This window comes from Crocodylus porosus, unplaced genomic scaffold, assembly GCF_001723895.1.
Source record: "Crocodylus porosus isolate Cpor-Errol unplaced genomic scaffold, CroPor_comp1, whole genome shotgun sequence".
Lineage (NCBI taxonomy): Eukaryota > Metazoa > Chordata > Crocodylia > Crocodylidae > Crocodylus > Crocodylus porosus.
The window spans coordinates 55,027,485-55,052,251 of record NW_017728909.1 but is presented as its reverse complement, the minus strand read 5'-3'; the positions used below and the strand labels follow the sequence as shown (position 1 = coordinate 55,052,251).

At 43.1% G+C, this 24,767-nt stretch overlaps 1 protein-coding gene across 1 annotated transcript in view; it reads left to right on the top strand.

Moving 5' to 3' along the window:
- HAPLN1 (hyaluronan and proteoglycan link protein 1) overlaps nucleotides 1-24,767 on the top strand; it is a 122,277-nt gene that overhangs the window by 43,258 nt on the left and 54,252 nt on the right. The window contains exon 2 of the mRNA XM_019532326.1: nucleotides 4,042-4,168. Coding sequence (XP_019387871.1) covers nucleotides 4,069-4,168 — 100 coding nt within the window. The 5' untranslated portion in view covers nucleotides 4,042-4,068. The remainder of the gene's footprint in view (nucleotides 1-4,041; nucleotides 4,169-24,767) is intronic.

Below are 24,767 nucleotides of genomic sequence, written 5' to 3'. Positions count from 1 at the left end.
TGGCAGCCAATCTTAGGAGGGGCACATGCCCCTCTGTGCCCCCCCCCCCCAGACATCGCCTATGCCCTACATCCCGGTTAGCGAAGGGGTCAGGGACGGCTCTGATTTTTCTACGAGAAAAAACCCAAAAGCAAACACCAAAGCATATATATATTTAGAATGTATTTTATTATGATGACAGAGGCATTGGTAGGCTTCCAAATTGCTTTAAAATGGTAAATATATCAATAAAACATTGCCCAACTGATCTCTCTTTCTGTCTCTCCATGGAAGAACATGGATTTTGGGGTATTTAAAAGAGTGAATTTGGAATTTTTTATCAGAGAATTTGCAATTTTTAAACAAAGTCAGCAGGTGTAAGGGAGCTGATGCTGTTTCAGGTGGCAGCAGGTCACAGCCAGGCAGCAGCTCCCACTGCCAGACTGCTGCAGTGGATAGAGGGTGCAGGGGCCACTCTAGGTCAGGGCTGCTGCAGCAGTCCAGCTAGCACAGGTGTCCCAAGATACCAGCTGGCTAGACATCAGAAGCTCCTGAGAGCAAGTAGCCCTGAGTTGCTCACCAGGGCAGCTTTTTATACTGCTGGGACCAGCACAGGTGCTGGCCCCAACCTTCAGCTCTCTCTAGCTGCAGATCCAGGAGGAGCTGGGCAGGGTCAGTTTACCACAAGTGGCCCAATTTGCCCCATACCAAAGTGTATGTTCAGGCACGTGTGCTGAGGTACAGAACTCCAGCACAAATTTGCTATTTGAGCTACTGCAAGTGCATGTGCCCACATGTGTGGACATGCCCTTTAAGGCTCTGCTTAGAATTCAGGGGTCAAACAGAGAGTCAAATGGGATCTGTGCTTTCTTTCATTTTTTAAAATTAATATACCACTTACCATAGCTTAGTGAACCAAGTGTAACTAAATGCAAGGAGGTCTTTCCATGGCCATGCCTTCATGATATTGCCATACTAAGACAATATAAAGAATAGAGCAGGAAAGGACTTCAAGGCTGCATCCAGACAAGTGCAGATGTTTGATTCCCTGGGGACAAATAGCGGTGGTACACCTTTCACTGTAGCTACTTCCCCCGTGGAACACCCATGCCATGTGCACTTTGGCATATGGCAAGTTACCCCAGGGATGGTAGGGAAGTCTGAATCCAGCCCAGTGCTGGCTTCAGCAGCCTTACCTGGGGTCCTAGGGCTGCAGCTGTGGCAATCCTACCACACAGAACCTGGCTGGCAGCCAGAGTGTGGCTCCAGGCAAATCAGCTCTGCTTTCCAGCCACACGTCCTGTGTGTGCATGTGTTGCTCCATTTTTTTTTTTCCACATTTTATTTTCCCCCCCTGGATACCTTATCTTCTCCAGTTTCTCCAGCCTTTCCCTGTATCTTCTAGCTGTAATAATTTTTTGTTGCTCTACTCTGATTTAATTCTAAGTTCATTCTGTTCATTTTTCCATTTTAATCAAGGTTATTTTGAACCTTAATCCTGTCCTCTAATAGGTCTGCTACTCCAGTTTGGTGTCACCTGCAGATTCAAATGAATGCTTAATTTCATTCTCACCTTAATTGAGATATTACATAGTACTGGGCCAAGAACCACAAATGATACCGCCTTCCAGTTTGACATAAACCCATACTTGTTGAGTTCTATTCCATCACTGGGGAACCCACCTTATTGTAAATTTCATCTATCCTATATTTCCGTAGTTTACCTATCAGTTATTTGATTAGATGTTCCAGTAGGTATTGAAGTCCAACTGATAGGAGTTAAATATCCACAGGCAAAATCTCTGAAACATTGGACATTGCCCTCAAGTGGTTGGAGGTTAAACTTTCCTTCTGTGATGAACAACCATCTCCTTAAACACAGGGGCCAGTGAAACAGGGCATTGTCCACAAAACAGTGGTGTTAGGGCCTATTAACTAGGCTGTGTAAATAATTCTTTTCACTAAGACCTTCAGGTGCTAGCAGGACCATGGCAATGAGATGGAGATAAAGTGCTAAGGCGGCGGGGTGCAGGGGGGCAGAGGAGCACTAACATACCTGCCAAGTGGTATTTAGAGTCCAAGTTCACTTTATTTTGGGCCAATTTGCATCCATCCCTGTTGAACTACAGTGTTTTTACTGTGTTCAGGACCTTTTACATCTACACGTGGCTCAGGGCTGTTGATTGTAATGAAAATTGAGACTCTTGAGCTCCATTTTGAAACAGTGTAAGTCTATTACAAAAACAAAACACATGACAGGCTGTTGGTGACCTGCTAACACTCTTCCCCATAAAAGAATCTGTGAGTCATCAGTCTCCTTCTAAGCCAAAAACAATAACTAGAGTGCTTTCCTAGCAGGCAAAATAGATCAGGTGGCTGGCTCAGGTTTTCTGTAGCAGGAGTGTGGCACTATGCATGTGCTCTCATATATGTCTCAAACTGCCAGATCAGCAGTCCCTTAAAAGAACATCTCACTACACTCCTTTGTGACCTCTCCAGGGTAAACTAGTGTTGATAGGCTCTTGGGGGAGTTGCATCTGTCCTTCCTCTGTCATATGGAGGTCACTGTTATGCTAAGCATTATAAGAAAGAGGGAATATCCACAGATGCTTGGGATGCAGAGTGTGAACCACCGAGAAAAAAGTATGTGCATTACTTACATCGCCTGTAGATAAATATCTGTAAAGACACTGAACCAAGTGTGAATGCCAACTTGTGCATTTTTGAAGAAATGGAGGTACAGGCAAATAACATACAAATTCTATTATAAAAACATAGGATAAAACATAATTGTCCTATTTCTGCATTTTAGCCTCTGAGAGAGAGGGTTACAAATTATATCATTTGGGTCTGGATTTAAAAAAAGTCAGTCCTTTGAATTAAAGGACTGGTTTACTGTGATTCATTCCAATTACAAGCACTTCCTAAGTTTGGGGGTGCATGCATGTGGCGATTTGGTTCAGACTCCTTTCTATCTCTGCTGTAAGCAAGAGAGAGAAAATGAAATGTTTTCTATATTAGCAAGACAGCAATATTACTAATAGTTGCATTATTTGAAGATAAAAATAACAACCTCCTTAAAGGCACAGATTGGGAGTATGCGCTATTTAGAGAATCCGTTGTCAGTAAAATGATTGCTATAAAGAGCACATAAGCCTGAACCTTCTGCATAAGACCTCTTGTATTTTATGCCTCCTTATCTATTTCAGGTCTTCATTTGCCTAATTACTACTCTGAGGCTGGCAGAGATTTTCCCTGCAGCGCTCAGCTCTGCTGACTGCAGAGACCCTACCTGGCACACTAAGTTAGTGCGTCAGCATTCTAGGTAGAAATGAATGAAAAATCAATCAGGGCAACTGCAGTGGTAGCATATACAACTCTAACCTACTTTGTGCATGGTTTCCAACATTTCACTGTATACTTAGGCACTCTTTAAAATGGTAAGTGCATCTGAAATAAAATGTACCTTTTCTGGTCAGCCTGAGAAATATTTTGTCATCTTTTCTGCTTAGATCAAGCAAACTTAATGCCCTGTTTGTTAACTTGTAGCCTGGACTAAAATGACAAAAGCTCTGAAGGTATTATTTAACTGCTAAGGATAATGCAATCCATTACAACTGGATTGTATTATACAACAAAAATGGATACAATCTATATTAGTTTGGTGTTAGTTCATTAATAGACCAAAACTGGAGTAGTTCTGGAAAATCAAAAGTACACTAAAACATTTTTTGAAACACAGTTGGTGGTTATAATTTGCCATACATATACTAAGATGTGTATATATTTATGTGCATCATTTTATATTTTAACATTTGTACTTCTGCATAGATAAATATTATTTCATTTCCAGTTTCATTTAATACAAGACAAGTAAATCCAGTGTTAAACAGTTGTAGTCTTTAGCTCTGAAAATTACTCGCTATGGTAACATTATCAGCTCAGTTGGTTAAATATTTTATACACCCATTATCAGATCATATGGCTGTAACAAGTTGTGCACTGCAACACTGTAAATGTTTCCAAATTTCACAAGCCTCTCTGTTTGCAATGTCTTCACAGTGAAGAAGATTCTTTTGGCTATTAAAGATGAAGAGTCTACTTTTTCTGGTGCTGATTTCTATCTGCTGTGCTGAACCTCACATTGGCAACTATACTTTGGACCATGAAAGAATTATTCATATCCAAGGTAAGGAAATATAGAAATATTCAAAAGAGAATATCAAGTTATTCAGATTCCTTAGAGAGATAATGCTGTGCTTAATGTTCTTTAATTTTTAGTTTTGCTGCATTGACTTTTTTTGTTTGCACTGTTAATATCTACTGTCCCTTCCTTCTTTTTTCTGTTGTGTTTCACTGTTATACTCTTAAGACATTTGGAAAATGAAAGTTGAAGTGCTTAAGTATATTTAAGAGCAGTTAATCAAGATACAACCTTGCATTTATTTGTGAGTATGAGATGGCATATTTTAAAATAAAACAGCATGCATCCTGAAGTAATAAGCAACTGCAATAGATTTAGATACCTTTATTTTATTCTGGAATAAATTTGAGTTAAGGCTGACACACAGCAAATATTCTCACCACAGAAATGTTGTAATGGCTGATCATTACTTAAAAAGACACAGTATAAATGAAATCAGAATCAGGCAACTCAAAGATCAGAAAAGAAGTAGCTTACCAGAAAAGAAATATGTCTTTCCTCATAGCTCTAATTCACAAAATACATTATATTGGCCATTTGCATAATTCTGTTGGGTTCATTTGAATCCTAAGGCTTATAGCTGTAGCAGAATTTTAGTCTGCAGTACAATGCAGCTGTTTTTTCAGTCCCAGCTTCAGTTGTTGAGGGTCATCCTGTAAAAAGAAATCCCAGGGATTTATGCAATATGGATAGGCAGAACTAAGAGAGATTTGCCTTCCCTCTACTAGAATTGACTTAGATAAAATAGTTCTAATGTATTAATGTTGCAAAATTAAGAAATATGCTGTTTTACTCTTCCCTCTCTTTCTGTGTGTTTGTGTGTGTGTGTGTGTGTGTGTGTGTGTGCGCGCGCGCTAAAGTTTAGTACCTTTTTTCTTGATACTTGGCAAATTGTCTTATTTGAGAGCCCTTGTAAATATCCAGTCAGATCAAGAGCTCCCTAGCACTTAGAAGTCTGAGGGCAGTCTGGAAGAGTTCCAGGTGTTCTGCACTTATTGGAAAAGACCCTTATATTTTCAAGGTCAAATAAGGAATTGCAGAGAGCTGGTCTCACTGTTAAGAAACCCATACTATGAAGGTCAAACAAATGTGTGAATCAAAATCAAGACCTACTGCTGTTATGAGACAGTGAGACTTCATCCCCAGGAGTGAATTTTAAAATTTGACACTACTGTGTAATTAATGGATATGCCTTCCTTTCTCCTCATAATGCTTCACTGCTTTGTAGAACTGAAAATATTTCTGTCTTTTTAGAAGCTGAACCATTCTGGTGATGTAAATATTTAAACCAAATTATAAATAGTTATACATATATTTATCTTTTAAAGTTGCTTATATATCCACTTTTCTAATTTTTTTTCCCAATACATACAGTTTACTTAACATCAGTCTTTTGGTATACAACCACTTTGGTCTGTAAAAGAGCATAAGGCAAAATAGTTCAAAGTCAGCACAAATTTCAACACAGAGTACTTCCTAACACAAAAAACAGGAGGTTTTTGTATTCAACTCACTTCCTCAGGGTAAAGCAGAATATTTTTTATAAATGAAGTTTACTGTGAGACCTGAAGGTCAACTGATTCAGGGTCTCAGATGTTCTTTATGCCATGTGTCCTTTACATGAAAGGTTAGAATGCACACCTTACGCTTTTATTATTATTTTGCTAATTATTACTTTTATAGTGATACTAATCAGGATTGGGCTCCCCTTCTGCTCAGAGCTGCACAAACACATAGGATGATCTGGAAAGCAGCTAGAAATTAGTTGAGTTTGTAGAGTACTTGTGTTAAATGCTCCATGCAAAAAGCAGCAACAAGTAAAGGAAGCAGCAGTATTCTCCAAACATGAAATCTAAGTTTTAGAGGTGCTCAGCCCTGGGAAAGTGCATTCGGGTCCAGGCTGGAGGTAACAAAGGAATGGATAACTTTTAAGGTTCATGTCTAAAAAAGAAAGGTTATGAAGATAGCACTAGAAGGGACTAGCTGGATATCAACTGCAGTCCTGCATTATCAGAGGCCACTAGATCAGATAACCCAATCCACATGCAAATCAAACTCCATTTTAAAACGAGTTGGGTTTCATGTCCCCACTCTTCCATTAGGAAAGCTGTTCAAAAACCTTACTCCTACAAGAGTTTAAAAAAAAAAGCCTTCTAACTTTTTGCCTAAATGTCATGGCTAGTTAACACCCATGTGTTGTACCACATGTTATTCTTCCTTCTCTGATGCCTTAAAACCAAAGGTCAATAGCTTTTCTGAGTCTCCATCACATCTGAATTCTTCCTCAAATTGAAATGAAAACCTTATTTACAGATCTTTTCCTTTCCTATTTAACCTTTACAGATCATTAATTATACCAGGAATTCACAATGCGATATTTGTACCTGTTGCATAAGCAACAATTAAAGGATTGTATTTTGTAACGGTGGTAATCTTCAAATAACTGACTAAATGTTTGTTCCATATGGGTGTGTATAGACAAAATGAGGGGCATGTGTGCATGGCACTTTAAAGTGGGTTAAATGCTTTTGTACTGCTTTAATAGTGTTGGGGTTTGAACGTGTCAGTGGTGTATTATGCATTAATTGCAGCAACTGTAGCACATTTGGTAGTGTAATGCACCTTAAATTACTTTGGGATGCAGCAAACTAAAACACCTCTGAGGAGTTTAAGTTTGCTGCCCTACAGACATAGAGTGAAGCACCAGGCTCCAAGAGGCTCAGGGACTGTGCAGGCTGCCTGTACAGGCAGCCTGGCAGCAGCCTGGGAAAGCAGACTCCACTGAAGAAAAAAAAAAAGGTGGAGAGCCTCATCCTTTTTTTTTTTTTCCTCTGGAGCCTGCCTGCCTGCTTGAGCTATGGAAAGACCCAGTCCTTCGCTTCACAGCTGTGGTGCCCCTCAGGACTGCCCAAACTGGGTGCCTGTGGGTGGGTGCCACCTGGAGGGATACCCGTCACTGCCGCGGAGGGAAGCACCAGCCACCATCCTACCCTGCTCACCGGCATCTCGCCCTTCCCTCTATCTGCCACCGGAGAGGCAGGTAAGACACAGGGGTACATGACATGGGGGTTTACTTCACCCTAAATTGAAGCAGTGTTTTTAAAAGCCCACTACTTCAATTTAGGGCCCCTGTTTCATCTACACATGCCCTAAATTTCTGTCCTGGAGGAATAACAAATTTTCATATAGCATCTTCTGCAGCTCTTGATTGGTTAGCAAAACTCAAGTTTAGCCTTCATTTGTTCCTATTCTCCATATAAGTGTGTGACAGAGAGACTTAGTCTGATTCAACATATCATCATTTAATCCAAGGGTCCACTTAATCCCTTTTCTTTAAAAGGCTCCTGTTACTTACCAACATGAAGTATAAAATAGAATCATATTTCATTAACTCAGTGACTAGTTGTTGAAGGAATTTGTTAGCTATCACATCCAGGAATGTGTATACCCTAATATTACTAGTAGCATTTGTCTTACTGGCTAAGTACAAACACTCAAAAAGTTTGAGACTGAATTGATTCAGTCTTTTCAGTTTAGTTTAAGCTGCAGAGATTAAACTGAGAAGCAAGTGAACAGACATTCATTTTTGATTCAGGAAATGCAGTCACATGCCTGCAGTGACTCAGGCCAAATGCTGGGGGGCACTAGAGTATGGCTCCTAGCCTGCCAAAGGGAAGGGACTGAAGCTCCAAGGCTTTCAAGGCTTTACCCCATTCCCTACTCAAGCAGAGGGGGTGTGTCCAGGCCCTAGCCCAGGGCTAGCAGGTTGGGAGTTTAAATCCCCACCCTGGCCGAGGGGACTCCAGCTCATGTCTTCCTGGGCAGGGGTGCAATGCCTGCCAGGCTTCTACCACCCAATCCCTGCTTGAGGAGTGGGGAGGGCAGGCCCTGCCAGGCTGAGGAGGGGGTAAGTCGGGAAAGGGTAGTGGCAGTGAATTCATAAAAGCTTGAACAAGAATAGTCCTTTCTCTGAAGCGAGCATGAATTGAACACAGCAATTTGGAATGTCAAGCACACAACAAAGAACAACCAAAAATCTTTGCCTACGATAAGATACAGCCCAGTAAAACACAACGAGAGCACACACAGCTTAGCCTAACTTAAAATGTAAACCAAGAAGAGAAGAAAAAGCCTTGCATAAGTCTTACATAATCCTGAGAGCAGAGTTTTCCTTTCAGCCAGGTATTCAGAAAGTCCTTCTTGGAGAATCAACAGGTGGTCTTAGGTGTTGGAGTGAAGGTCCCAGCACTCACAGGTGGCAGGGGACCAGTCCCTCCAGCCCGAGTTCTCTTCCTCCTCTCCCATGGCCTGGGGCAGCTGAGGGGAATTACACCCCCTCTCCCTCCCCTTATCAGCTGCTTGCCTCCGTCCCTGCCAGTGGTGGGGACTGGTGGAGTTTATTGGTTTCCAGCCTGAAGCTGTCCCTCTAAGGCTGTTGCCCCCTCCCCTCCTCACATACCCCATCCCTTGCCCCCACTTCCTCCACTCCAATGGGGAAAAGTCTGGCAAGGGCTGTACCCAGCAGACTGAGCTGTGGTCCTCAGCAGGGTTTCCCACCCCCAGCCCCTTGTCAGCCAGCTCTCACTGCTACTATTTGTGAGCAGAGAGGTGAGGCTAACCTACAGTCTGGAGCAGACAGCAGGGCAAAACATGCTGGGATGCTGAGGGAGTGTGATTTAACTTGAACTAGGAAGGGGTCTGGGACAGAAGTTTCATAAACCAAGTTGACCTAAATCAGTGAAGTCTGATGCTACATTCAACCAGGTTCATCTTAAACCAGTTTCAGCCATTTTAAAACTGGTATGTGCACACAATTTCTGTTCTGTTACAGGTTTAAACCAGTTTTGGAACACTTAAACTGGTTTATGTGTAACTTCTGTCCCTAACCACAGTCTATACCCTGGAAGTTAACATCTCCCATAATCTCATGGCTCCTGGTAGCATTTATTAAAGAGATCTCAGACTATATCCAGATCTGACTGTGGGGATCCATAGCAGACTATAAACTATCCCAGAAGAATCTCTTTTTAATATGATTTTGATCCCAAGCAATTCTGTGTTATCTATGCCATCACTTACTTACAGTCTAATGCATCATTAATGTGCAGTACCTTCCTAACACTTTTGTCTTTACATCTTTTTTGAACAGCACGCACATTCAGCATCTGTATTCCATTGAAGGTTGCTACTTCACTGTGTTTTTGTTATCCTTATAACTTCCGATTTCATGTCTTGCACAAGTAGTTATAGTTCTGCCACCTTTTTGCCCATGCTGCTTAGTGTAACAATATCATTGTTTATTTGGCTGTCATTAATTCTCCTAGTCAGATAGTCAGATTAGGTATGATGTTTTTGCTGATTACTGCTTTCTGGACTACTGTTGCCATCAAGGACTTTTTTTTTTCTTTTTCTGTCCCTCCTACTCACTGGCATTTCCTTTAACTTTTATCTATACTTATCTGTACTTACATATCTTACCTTTCTCTTCCTATGTATTAGGACTAAGCAAAGAAGTTATGAATCTCTCTCAATCATCTGCTTTTGTTTCTTAGATTAAACTTCTTCTAATCCTTAATCCCAGAAAACAATTACCCCAGGTACTTGAATGATAACCATCCTTATGTGAAGGACTCCTATTGGTTGAACATCCTGTAAATGTTTGTAGCACAAACCATACCTGGCTTAATCATTCTTGATTCAGGATGACTCAAGGGTTGTCCTGATCTAAAGGACAATCACTTGAATTTTCCTAATCTACATTTTTTATTGTTGCTTCTGCCAGGAAGTATGTTAACCTGCAATTTTATGGAATGTATGTGGTAACAGGCCTGTCAGTTCTTCTTAGCAAGGAATTTTCAAACATATACACCTGCTTCTACCTGAAGCTGACATAAATCTCTAGTTGTCCCCATTCCTGCTCCCACACATTTTTTTCTTTGTGTTTGTAGATCATTTTAGGCCCTCTTTCAATTTTCTCTGTTGTACTTTTTCTTCCTATAGCTCTAGCACTGGGCCATCTCTGTCATCAATTCCTCTTTTCATGGGGGGCTAGCTTCCTTTTTTTCCTTTGCCTTACTATCATATGTTTCTGCCTGTTTCTTATTCCTATGTATCATGCCAATGCAGCAAAATTGTTCTTAAACCACATTTCCCTGCCACTAATTTAGAGTTATAGAGAATTAGAGTTGAAAGGAGGTCATCTAGTCCAGTCACCTGCTCAAGGCAGGACCATTCCCAACTATATCCCAGCCAACGGATGTCTACCTGGGTCTTAAAACCCCTAAGGATAGCAATTTCACAACCTCTCTGGGTTGCCTATTCCAGTGCTTTACCACCCTCCTAGTGAGAAATTATTTCCTTGTATCTAACCTCAACTTCCCTTGCTGCAAATTGAAAACATTGTTTCTTGTTCTGTAATCTACCACCACTGTCTTTATTGAACTTCATGAGATTTCTTTTGCTCCAATCCTCTAATTTCTCTAAGTCTCTCTGAATCCTTGCTGTACCCTCCATCATATCTACTTCTCCACCCAGCTTGCTATCCTCCACAAACTTGCTGAGGGTACACTCCATCCCATTTTCCAGATTGTTGATGAACATATTGGACAAAACTGGCCTCAGAATTGAGTCCTGGGACACTCCACTTGATACGAGTTGCCAGCTAGACATCAAGCCACTGATCAAGCCGAACAATCCACCCTACATTGCATTTATCCAACCCATACTTCCTTAGCTTGCTTGAGAGAATCCACTGGTCTCCCCACACAATAGAGCCAGTCATCCCCCATAGACGGTAATCAGGTTGATTAGGCATGACTTGCCCTTGGCGTGTCCATGCTGACTGTTCCCAATCACTTTCTACTCGTCCAAGTGTATAGAAATGAATTCCTTGAGAACCTGCTCCATGATTTTTTCATGAAAAATGGAAGGTAAAGGTGACCAGTCTGTAGTTCCCTGGATCCTCCTTCTTCCCTTTCTTAAAGATGGGAACTATATTTGCCCATTTCCAGTCATCTGGGACCTCTTTTAGTCATCACACATTTTCAAAGATGATTGCCACCAGCTCTGCAATCACATCAGCCAACTCCTCAGTACCCTTGGGTACATTGCATCGGGCCCATGGACTTGTACTTATAACTTGTCTTTTCTTGGTCACATGATATTATCAGTCATCCATCAGTCTATCTGTATAGTCTACTCTCTTCTTCTCTTTGAGTAGAAGAAGAGAGTCAAAATCCCATCTTAACTCCATCATCCAGTTGCATCTTATCTTAACTCCAGTTGCATCTCTACTCCTTGAGGCTTCTCTCCCATGAGTGATACTTCATGGGAGAGAAATAGTTTCTGTTTTATACATCACATAACTTGTTTCCTGCTTTCTTCTGATCCTTTCTACTGCTGTGTTAATAACTATCATCATCTGCTCTTCCCAGGTTCTACCTTTAAAAAAAAAAAGGTGCAAAAAAGTTCTCAAATTTCTCTCAACAAAATTTTTACTTCTCTGCTATATATGCTGGCTTCTCTAATTGCTGGATACATCTGGTCACTAGCTGTTTGACTTTTGCTGAAGTCAGTTCTTCCTCCTCATTTAGGCTGAGCAATTAGCAATCTATCAGCCGTGATTCAACCTTGTATTGCACAGCTGTTCGAGGGCCTCACCCTCAGTGACAAGGGTCCAGTTACCAGCTAAAATTTGTTCATGACATTTTCTAACCATTTGTTCTTACGCACACTTTACCTTTAATAGCTCTTCTCTTTCTATGTTGTCCCTGGCCACCTGCAGTATGTACAGTGAGCAGTCATAGAGCCCCTTGTAAGATTCATAGGTTAAACAAGTCAAATTCTTTTAGTCTCTTCCAATAAGAAATTCAGGCTTTTCCCTGATCATTCTAGAAGCCCTTCTTTGCCCCAGTTTCAGCCTGAATTCATCTTTGTCTTCCACATTTTTCCAATTTTGTAAGGAACACATCTTCATTATGATGGCCAAAAGAATTTGTGATTTACACACAAAGAAAAAGAAGGAGAAATTTTGCTTCTGAGAAATAATGCTCCCACTTCAATCAAAAAGAATAGGGACAACATGACTGCCTTAGAGAACCTCTGCACATGGGCCCCTGCTATAACATGCAACTTTTCATAAGCTGATCAGGCTCCAGAATGAAACTACTTAGGTTGATTGCCCCAACTACTCCTTTAGGAATGCTGTTCCAGAAACTCATTTATCTGAGGCCTAGAAAACTTTGTATATTTTCCAGCCTGAATTTATTCCTAGCCAGATTATATCAAAACTATCTTTTTATTTTAAATAATTATTTTCTTTCTCTAGTGTTTATCCCCTGGTATAAAAAAAGAAAGCAATTATATCCCTATTCAGCCTTCATTTTCCTAAAGAAGCCAATTTTTTTTGTCTTCTCTTATAAATTTTCTCCCTTTGTCTCGGTCACCTCTATAACTGTTCCCACTGAATTTATTTTTGTTTGAAACTTTATCATCATTTGTGGATGGCCATTTCTGCTGTTTTGCAACCAGAACAATTTTAGGCTTTTCAAAAGGGCCTCAAAATTGTGAACCACAGTTACACAAAACAGGCTCTCTCTTGCAGCATAGAGGTACAGAAATAATTTGTCTTGTTTCTTCTGATTGTTTTTTCCAGATAATATGCAGAGTATCTGGATCTAATTCGAATTTTATTTATACCAACATAAATCCAAAGTAGAGTTCTTTTTTATTTTTTTCTGGTGTACATGAAGTCAGAAGCAGTTTTTCTGTCTCTTTTTATATTGTTCTTCAGCCAGTTAGCTCTAATCAAAGTGACTGAACCATTTGAGTATAATGTTAAAGCTACCTGTCCTCACCATGCTTAGATTAACCATTAATACAGATACTGTATACAAAACTGGAACAAAATAGCGTGGACCAGGCTCTCCTTTCAGATACACTGGCATCACAACAGTGTAATTTGATTGACTTCAGTCAGATAACTCCTGACTTGCATGTAAATAACTGGCAGCAATATTTGACCCAGTGACTAAAGTAACAAACAGAATATGGGTGTCCCCCTGACAATTAGGGCCCCTGTGCCCCTTACAAACACCACCAGTACAGGGGCCCTAATTAGCCTCCTTGATGACAGTTTGTAAACTGGTGAGGAGAGGTGACTTATACTTACACTTCCATGAAAGGTTGGAAGCTCAAAGTAGCTCATCATGGAGAAAGATGTTCTCCTGCTACCCATGTGCTACCTGCTCTTTCAAAAGAGGGATCCAGACTCCTAACCTGCCCACTGTTCCATTCTTTCTAGCACTAACCTTACATTTGAATTTTACAATAAGGAATGAGTAAAATTAATAGTATTAACATATTCATTGTATTATTAACATTAATAGCTCTGAGCAGTGCACACTTAACTTTAATATAGTTGCAGTCCAATCCAATGAAATGCTGAGCCCCTTTTCCCCTTCTTTTGACATGGGAGTGTAGCAGGACCAGGCTCCAAGGGCAGCCATGATGCTCCCTGGTAGCCCAAGGGCTGCTGCCCTGTCTAGCTGCAGATACCTTCCCTTTACTCTTGCAGCCATGCCTTAACTGTAATAGTTGATTTTTCAAAAGGAAGCTGCCCCAGGGTCCTAGAATATGCCCTTGTCCTACCTTTGCTAGCAGCTCCCTTCCCCTCCCGCTAGCTCAAATCCAGTCCTTTACTAGATGGCCCCTCCCAGCCCGAATGTGTCCAGACACCTGTTACCTTCTGGGCTATTCATGGCCTCTGACCTACCATACAGCTATGCCCATGCCTCGCAGGTTTTACTCAATACTGTTCTGTCTCTTATGTAGGCCTCAGCCTTCTCAGCTTCAGCCTTCCTTTTTTTCTGGCTGCAAACCTTCAAGCCTGGCCCACTGGTTCAGGGTCAGCCTTCTTAGCTTCAGACCTGTCAGTCAACAGTATTTCTGGGCCTCTGGCCCTTTGTGTCTCTCACCCTGGGCCCCTAGCCCTAAAATTTACCCTTCTGGGCAGCTGGGCCCCTGGTATCTGCCCTTCTGGGCTGATCTCACCCCTCCTGGGCTAGTTCCCAACCCTAGTTCTCACCCCTGTCAGGCTACAATTCCCCACCCCAGGTCCTTGCCCCTCTTGGGATACAGGTCCCTAACCCTGGTTCTCTCCCTATTTGGGTACTTGTTACACCCTTCTTGGGCTATAGGTCCTTGACCCTGGTTCACGCCCTGCCTGGACACTGGACCCCTGGCCCTTTCTCTGCTACTCTTGCTATTTGAGCCCACCCCTGGCTGGGGTCAAACCAACTGCATGCCCCCCAGGCATGGCTGGTACTTTCACTTCTCCAGTAGCTCCAAACCCAAACCACCAATTATAACTGTACTTAAAAGGTAAACCTCCCCCAGCTGTAACTTAAACTAAAAGCACTTAGGCTATAACAAAAAACGATCCTCTAATTGGGTATCAACCTAACTCCCAACTCTGGGTTGCATCCCTATGTAAGCTCTCATAGTCTTACTAGTAGTTCCAAGGCAGCTCAGTGGTCAACCAGGCACTCCCTTGTAGCCTCCCTAGACATCACCTCTTTCCTCTGCAGCTTGCAGGTCCATACTGACTCCCTGCTCCCCTACACTCACTTTGTGCACCTCCTAAGCCCTGCCCTGTCTGGTCATGTGACCCTGCAGGTCCGATGATCTGCCTGCTTCCTCAGCTAGAGCTGACCTCAGCAGCCTGTTTGCTAACAGCCAGCCCACTATTAGCCAACCGGTCTCCTGTCTCCTACAGCCAGTCTATTCTATGCAGGCTGGCCTACCATGACCCAGGATCCATTAAACTTTCTTGGCTTTGCAGGACTAGTTTTTGTAGCAAAGACTTTCAAAGATTATATTTAATACTTTAAGTCTTGGGTCCTGGCACCTCTCACAGGGGCAGGGATGGAACCACGGATGGGGACAGGAACAGGGCTGGGATCAACCAAGCTCAGTAATCGGCTGGCATAGATTCATCCCCTGTGAGTGGCACTGGCAGCACCACTTGCAGAGGAGGAGGCTGAGCCCAGCTGAGCCAAACCCCATCCCCTCCCCATCCCCGTCCCCTTCCCCATCCCCTGTGAGCAGTGCTGGACTTGGTGCCACTCGCAGGGGACAGGGATGGGGATGGGGACAGGGACAGGCTCGGTGTTCAGCTGGCACAGACCCATCCCCTGTGAGTGGTGCCAGCAGCACCGCTTGCAGGGGATGGGGCCACACCAGCTGAGTGCTGAGCCCAGCCCAAATGTATATACTGTGTCTATGAAAATCCTTACCTTTCAGATCAGAAAGCCAGGGGTTGACCTATACACTGTGTCGACCTATACACCATGAAATACAGTAATTAAAAAGGGATATTATGTAGCACCATTAAGCAGTGGAAAGATTGAAAAACAGTTAAAAAGGGCATATCCTACCATCTATAAGCTGAATTCCTCCACTTTTTCCAGCCCTACTTTCCTATGATCCAATAGACTTGGCTGGGATGGTTTAGACACAATTCTGCCTTGAGCAGGGGACTGAACTAAACAACCTTGTGAGGTTTCTTGCAGCTCTACTTTCCTATGATCTTATTTGTTTAATTCCTCATTTGCCTCTTTTAAAGTCCTGGAAACTATACTTACATGAATCTCTGAATGCAATCACAAAGGAATATGCTTGAAAACTAGTCATCCAAAAGGCCCTTGTTTTCTTAAAACTTTTTTTGTTATTAATTTAAAGTGAAAGATTACATGTCAGGGTGAAGTGGATCATTTTTTTCAGTTCCTTAGAGGGAGCAATGATTTTGATGGCTCTTTTATTTGCGTAAGTTCAAATAGCGGAGTTGGGTCTATACCAAGAATGTTTAAGGATTCTTCAAAGTCTTATTGCAGGAACGGGCTCACAATAATCTACTCTTGAGCCCTGACAGATTGGTTTGAGAGTCAGTCAGAAAATAATGCCTCATTTTTTTTTCCTCAGCCACATATTATTGAAAAAATATTAAACTTGCATGGAAAATTTGAACAACATCTCTGAACACACAGCTATTTTTCAACACAGTCTCTTTTTCAGTCAATGCTCTTTTCCCACCAGTGAACAAGGGCACCTATCCCAACTCTGTTAAAGCCCTTATCTTTGTTGTATGACCCTTGTCACAACACCTTCTATCACATCACTGTCATCCCAAAAATGTTTTTCTTGTAGTCTGTCCTTCATCCTCCGTGCTGTATGGAGGATGGGGTAGCATAGTCTATCCAAACAATGAGATTGCCTCTGTGGTGTGCAAACTGATGTCTGGAAGAGCATTGTTGTGCACAAATAGCAGCTCAAATTTACCTCTGTCAGGCTTTTTGTATGAGATCTTTCAGCTTCTTGATATCTTGACATCTGAGATTACTGTGGCTCCCTTAGGCAAGAAGTCAACAAGAGAACACTATCCTTGTCAATGGTTTCCATAGAAGATAAAAATTAGGAGCCATTACTTCATGGCTGAGCCTTGTATTTTACATTTTCAAGGGGATATAGGCAGATCTTCATGACCTATGACTCACTGATTGATATCACTAGTGGGTATATATATTGTTCAGGAAAAAGCCTTTAGGCTAGGAACAGACATTCAAAAACACTGAGCCTGAATTAATTCAATCTTTGCAGGTTAGTCTAACCTGCCTAGGCTGAATCCATTTGTAACTGAAGAAATGCAGGCACATGCCTGCAGTGGCTCAGGCTAGAAGGTGGGGGGTACTAGAGCAACCCTTCTTTCTATTCTACAGTGCTGAGCTGAGGGGGGCATGGCCAGGCCCCGGCAGGATGCTCTGATTAGGGAGGGATTTCCCCCTTCCCCCCAACCCTCACTGGGGGAGCCAGCAGGGATTTACACAGCATTTAGTTGCACAGCAGGGCGTTACACAGCATTTATCAGCTCATCAGCAAAATAAAAGGATTTCTCATTAGTTCAAGCTCTTTTTAAACAACTTTTTCCAAGGGAGGAACACAGGAACATTACCGGCTACCTGGTAAAGCCCTAAGCCAACACTATCCTGTCTGCCTTTGACCTGTCTCCCACAGCATGGACTGTAGCCAGCATGTCTGTGTAAGGCAGAGGGGAGGGGGGCGTTCCTGCTTGAGCAGGGAGTGGTGAGGGGGAGGGAGGTAAGTAGGAGGAAGCCAGACAGGTGCCCTGTACCTGCAGTCTGTGCTGGAGCTGCAGCCAGGGAGCAGGTGCGGGGGGGAGCAGGGGAGCAGCCCTGCTGAACTGGAGCAGAAAGCAGAGCCCTGTCCAGAGTTGCAAAGCATCTGGGATTCTGGGGGACTCCGATTTAACTTAAACCAGGAAGGGGTCTGGGACAGACATTGCATAAACTGGTTTGACCCTTATCAGTTAAGTCTGATACTACATTTAACCATGTTTATCTCAGACTGGTTTCAGCCATTTTCAGACTGGCTTATGCGCACTGAACAAGTGCTCTGTTACAGGTTTAAACCAGTTTATGTGTAATGTCTGTCCCTAGTCTTAGGGGACAAAGTGTATTCTGCCCTTTCTTAGATATATGGCAGATAAGAAAACAAAAGCATTTCTTCCTATCCTTGCCAAGTGTCTCAGTTGAAGTACTTGGTCAGTTTACTCGTAGCAGATGAGTAGGACCTTTCTATGCTCTGCAAGGGCAAGAGGGAAGCTGTCACTGAGCGGGGCACAGGAGCGGCCGTGATCTCTCCCTAGCGCCCCCTGCCATGCCAAGTAGGTGGTTCAGTACCCTCTTACTCGCCCGCCACGTCTTGTTGTTATATGGTTCTAGAAGGGAGGCTGCCTCTTATCACCCTGGACACCGTGCTATGCTTATACTGACCCCTGTTCCATAGGGAGTGACCTGGTGCACTCCAGCCTTATGGGCTATGCGTGCCTCCAACCTCCCCTTTAGCACGCCCCAAGCCTCACAGATGTACCGGATGTTATCTTGTCAGATTCCTATATGCGTCCTTCACTGGCATCCCTGGGCTTGTCACGCATCCAGCACTCCTTCACCAGCGCCCCTGGGCTTGTCACGCAACCAGTGCCCCTTCACTGGCACCCCTGGGCTTGTCACGCAACCGGCGCCCCTCTATCCGCTAGCCCTCTTGGGCCTACTAATTATATCAGCCCCCTCCTGGGGTCCGCTCAATAGATCCACCCCTCTGGGGCCTCTTCTCGTACAGACGGTGCCCTCACTGGGGCCTGTCCCTCCACGCACTCGCCCTCTCCATGCTCTCTATAATCGCGGACTAGCCCTCTCTGAGCTCGTCTCTATAGTAGCACCCTACCCTGGGCTTCTCTTCCTGTGTGCCCCACTTTGGGCCTAACACGAGCCCCTCGGGCTTCTCGCGGGTGCTCCTTGCAAGTGGGGCTCAGGTGGCCTTAGCCGTGCACCCAAAATCCTCTTTGCTCCTTCTTGGGGCTGGGGTATTGGACCCCAAACTACAGTGCCCTCACTGGCACTGTGCACCTTGTCAGGGCTGGGGTAGTACCCCTACTACAGTGCCCTCGCAGGCCCCAGGGTCCCCACCACTGTGGAGCCCCTCTGGGACTCTTCCCAATTGGGCTCAGGTGGCCCTTGCCTTACCTGGCCCCCTTGACCCCTTTCTCTGGGTCCTGCCCCCCTGGGGCTTCTACCTACACCCACGCTGGGCTTCCTCTCACTAAACGTGCCCTCCCCAGGCTCCTCAATCTGTTTGCCCCTTCTGGGGCTGGGGTCCAGACACCCCACAATACAGCACTCCTCTCTGGCGCTGGGAGCACCCCACCTCTCTGGGGAGCTCCTGATGAGGCCTCCTCCACCCCTACAGCCTCGCCCAGTTCTCCAGTTTAACAATAACTAAAGAGAACCGTAAGCCAGCTGGCTGTAACAACAATAAGCCTCCTGGCTATAACATAGGATCTAGGCCCACCTGCCTCTCTTATAAAGGCCTCCCAATCAGGGTTCTCTCCACCCTTACCATGATGCAGCCCCTTGGGTGGTCAGGCTGCACCACTCTGCTGCAGAGCTCCTGCACCTCAGACTGCCAGAAGGGAACTGCTGCTAGGCTTTGGCCTGGGCTGTTTATAAAGGCCTGGCCCTGCCCCCTTCTGGTCATGTGACCAGCCTGGCTGCTCCGGCAACCAACACCTGTGCTGTCTCAGGGAGCTTCAGCTGCCCTTATTCCTTCATAGGAACAGGGCACCCAAGTGCTCCTGTGACAGAAGCACATTGGAAAAGGACATAGAAGTCAGGCTTTTTAAGAAACTAAGTAAGTGTGGAAGCATGGCTCACACATTCAACCTGTATCAGGCTGTGGAGACTGCAATATTCTCTGTGTACTATGATTGGGACCTTTGTATCCACATGGACAGCCACCAATCCTATGGGTCTTCCACTGGACTGTGAAGACTGGTATCCCAACCATCTTTTTTACTGCCTGTTTGAAGTCAATAGAGACTGTCTGCAGTGCCCAGGCAATATGTTAGTAGATGTTTAGGATTGTGAATCTAAAAAGATGGCAACACCAGTAGAGAAATACAAATCACCCGAGCAAGGGACTAACATTAGAGGGATGGGGATGAGGAGGGGAATGCAACTCCGTTACAGAAAATACAGTATTAGTCAACTAAGCCTGGTGGTGCGGGGGAAGGGGAGGGAGGGGTTTCGTGATGCTGAGAGTGAAAGAAGATAGATACAAACCTGTACAATGGTCTGCAATAGTGGAGGAAGTAGTTTGAAGAAAGTGTCTCAGTCCATATAGAGTCTCATCGCGGAGGTCCTCTTTGGGTGCAGTGGGGTTGTCTGTTGCTGAAGAATCCTCTCGAAGTGAAGTCCTTCTACATAGCCACTCTGCCAAAGCTATTCTTGTATACCCTTTGCCTTTGCTGCAGTACTTGAGAGCAAAATGAACAATGTCTAGAACCCTGAACTTTGGAGAGGAATGAATTTTTTTAAGGCTAAAAGCTAGAGGGTTAAGGCTGAAAGCTGTACTTAAAGTATTTGTTATTATTTTAATTTCCCTTCTTAAACCGGTTCTAAATATAGATGTTTATTGAACTGTATTGGTTAGGGATGTTGATTTTTTTCTAAAGCAGTTTGGTCAGTAAAATCTCCAGTGCAGGTACAGTTATATGGACCTTTAGCTATCTTGTATCTTAACCCTCCTAAGGGCTTATTTATTTATACACACAGAAATAATACCACTTCACATTACTTTTAATGCAATACAATTAAATTTAGGGGAGTAAATTCAACTGATACAAACTCTTAGTGGATTTAACTGTAGCCTTTAGAGGGACTGAACCAGTTTAGCAGTCTGAAAATATCACCCCCCTTACAGTAAATAGTTAAATAAATATAAAACTATGTGTCAATTTGGCCTAGATTTACAGGAGTAAACTATACTAGATAAGTATCCACAGTATGTGTGCACATCAGATAAATGTAAAGGGTGACTGTATGTCAGCTGCTCCATAATAATGGCCCATGTGCCCACTGTTACCCTGCAGTGAATGGATGTGATCTTGTAGCAGCTTGGTTCTCAGTAAAAGAGGTTTAATATTCACTTACCACAAAATAAGGCTATACACATGGGCAATTATCTTGGAATAGCTGATGTGTGATAAAAGCCAGCCATCTTCTTTTCCCCCACTAACAGTTTATCGTAGTTCCTTACCAAAAAAGGACTTTACTGCTTTACTTTCCCTGTGCAGGTAGAGTGGTATAATTTTTGTGTCAAAATCAATCCAATTAAAGACTGTGAGAAGCTCTATGTAAGGAATAACTATGATTTCCCCAACGCACACTATTGGCTGTCTTTGGAATTTATTCATAGTGACATTTTACCTAAGAAATCAAGGACATAGAATTAGAAACAAGATAGTTTCCTGTAAGTTGCATCTCTGAAATAAGTAAAGTTGCCTCAGCTAAATACTAACTACCAACTTAATTACTTCAGGGCTGTAGACATTTTTTCTATATGACTCTAATTTGTTTAGTATTTTGGAGGGATGGGAGAAAACAAACAAGCAATCTCTGGAGAAAATTAATGCATGTATTATTTGACTGCAATTAATATTGAGCTTTTTCTTGACCAGTTGTAATTTAAAGTTGCATAGAATTTCTCTACCTTTTATATAGATACAATGATAAGATACAATCATACACACTATAACCCAGCAAGAAACTTTCCAGCTGATGATATATAAAAAAGAAAGGCACATTTATCTACCAGGATTAATAGCAGAAAAATGTCCTTCCCCATTGACACCTGAATGAGGAGTGGTCTTCTGCATGTGGTGTTGAAACTTTTCACACATCCATATGAGCCCTGAGGGAATACTGGCAGGCAAAGCAGAACTGCATTTGATATTAGGTATTGTAAAACACAGAATATGGAGCCAGATGCACCGTTTATCTGATCAGATATTCAGATTCCTATCTTCCTCATCAATCTTTCTTCCTTTTATTTTTCATTCATTTCTCTTGGGGTTTTATTCTTTCCTTGTTGATGTACTTTTTCTTGAGTGTCTCTGTTTCCTCTCACACCAGTATGACTTGTGCTCACACCAGAAATTACTGGCCTAATCTAACTCAGTTCCCCATGAGAGGAGTACTAAATTAGATCGGGCATAGGTTAGACCAATCTAACCAAACATCTTTACAAATTCAGAGCACAGCCCTGGGGATGGGGAAGCCCAGCCATGTCTCAACCCCAGGGCTGCATTTTTTCCTACTGCCTCCTCCAGTGCCACTGGTCTATTTTCAGTCACTCTCTCCCTCCCCCAACCCCTCCTCCCATACCAGATGAACAGTTCTGAGCCCACCAAATCCTGCAGTCCTTCTAAAAGTCCCAATTTTATAGGCATTCACCAGTGCCAGGAGCCTGATTTAAGTCAGGGGAGAGGGGTGGCCAGGAATGGAGGAGACAGGGGTTGGTCTACAGCGGTGTTTATCTATCTGAAGATGGGGAAGTGGGCAGAGCACTCCTAGCAGGCCAGGCTCTGTTTGGAAGAGGAGGTGGGTAACCCATTTTACATACTAACTTAGTGGCTAGAGGACAAACCCAGGATGAGAGAGATCAATTTTGTATGCGTTTTCTACCTAAGGATACCTGAACTCACATCTCCTATGAGAATGCCATAACCACTAAAATACCATCATACCTTTACTCTGGTCCAGTAAATTATTATTATGCAGGTGGCATTGCTTCAACAGAAGAAAGTGAGAGGGGCCCCACGCACTCTGCAGTGCCCTATAATGTGCTGGCTAGTGTGCTTCCCGTTGATGGTAGAAGACAAGTTTCAAGACAGTCAGGGAGAAGAGGGATTTGAACCTGGATGTCCCACATCTGAGCACGTGTTCTAAATACTTAGCTTTTTTTGCTTTGCTTTATGAGAATGAGCAGGTTTTGGTGCCCATCTGTACAAGATATTCATGGCTGTATGTCCTGGGTAGAAAGAGGCCCTTCCTTTCAGGCAGCTAGTTCATTATAAAGCACATGGCTTAACACTGCATTGTGGTTCCCAGTCTTAGGTACCTAACTTTTCCTGTATGCTAAATAGGAAGCATAGGGCCCAAAGTTGGAGTTGTGGCAGCAGTAGTGTGCCCTTCAGCGATCTAGACTCAAAGTACTACTCAGTGGGCACATCTACATGTGTGCAAGACTGCACAGTTTTTACTTTTAGTGCTCAAGCAAGCACTAAACGACTGTGCAGTAACAATTGTATAAGTCAGGAGTTACTGATTGCACAGTAACAACTGTGTAAGTCAGGAGTTACTTGCTTAAGCAAGTACTAAATGGCTGTGAAGTAACCACCATTACTGCATAGTCCCAGTGTCACACAGGTCGCTTCCGACGCTACTGCACAGGTTCATGCCCACTGATGCTGCATCGCCATAGCAATGAGCTACATCACCGTAGCTCATCACTATAGCGACATAGTGTCTCGTGTAGAAATGTGCAGTGGGTGCATCTACACATGTGCTTTGCGTCAAACTAATTAGCTCTACAGTAAAGCATCACTGCGCCAGTAATACCTACATGTGTGCTGGCATGAGGGTGCTGTAAATTAACTAACTCAACCATAGGGTAGTACCATTAGTGACAGTACTATCCTATGGCAGAGTAATTACATGCGCTGAAATGAATGTGTATATGGTGACAGGAGCTGGCTAGGGCATGAGGGTGCTAAAGTGCCGGGGGCTGCCTGCCACCTAGGCCCACAGTTTAGCACCCCTGTGCCCCAGCCTGACAGCCCCTCTGCCTCCCAGTGCCACCACTTGGAGCCCAAGGCTGATTCCATGGGGCCCCTGGCAACCAGGGGCTCCTCTGCCCCAGCTCAGACTGCTTCAGTCCTGGGCGCATATGCAGACACTGTACCTAGGAGCAGTTGACTCCAATGCAAACTTCTCTGGAGTTTATCACTTTAATGGCACATGTAGCTGCACCCAGTAGCCACATCCACATGAGTTGCTTACTGTGCAGTCTGGTACACGTGTAGACTAACTGTGATGCAATGCTACTGCACAGTAGTAACAAGCTACTGTGAAGTAAGTGTCCCTTGGCAACTGTGCTGGGATACTACTGTGCTGTAATACTAATTACTGTGCAGTCATTTAACTAACTCAACCATAGGGTAGTACCATTAGTGACAGTAATGCACCAATTTAGTACTTGGTTATGCAAGTACTAAATGACTGCACAGTAACAACTGCACAGTCTACATCTCATGTAGACGCAGACAGTGTAAGCAAGCCATTTTAACTTGGAACTAAAGTCATTTTAACTTGGAACTTTCATAGTAGTGTTCTACAGAAAGCTGCATTTCCCTTCTTATATTTGTAAATTCTTTTGTAGCTATACTGTTGATTTGGAACAGTTTATCTGAACTTTTAACTCCAACTTATCTGGCATCTGTCACTAGCTGATGAGATACTATACATCAGAGGCCCAATCTGGCATTAATACTACAAAAATAATGTTGTAGAAAATATTTTTTTTGACAAGCTTGGAGTGGAAATCATAGACACTTGTGTATATACATATTTTTTTTCCTCTTTTGACATAAATGAAGTGTAGCTGGTGCTTGAACAAAATAAAAACAAAAAGCTTATGTTAGTCTGACAATACAATTTTGGGAAGTTATTAGCATTCATCATAAATACAAATACTTTTTTTTTATATTTCCATGCATAACAGGCTCTACTTCTGATACTGTTATGTATGTAGTTTTATAAGCACCATTTTTTTTCTAGCTATTACGCCTAGTGGAAGTTACTGTTACCCTAGTATGGCATGCTGTGTTGCCATATCTAAGGAGGGAGTATGAGCCTATTTTAAGTCTAATATTGCTCTAATCATATAAAGAACAAGCCAGCAAAGCAAAATTCAATCCAAGTTAACTCAATGGATTTAAGAGTAAATTTAAAATAGCAGCAGGCCATAGAAGGTTTCTACAGATCACCTACTTAGAACATGGCAATGCTGTAAAAACATTCTCATTATAGATAAGGAAGAAATTCTTATAATTGCCATTTTTGTCTAGTATCCACATTTCTGCTGTTGGTCTGTAAGTTCTTCCCTTGAAATC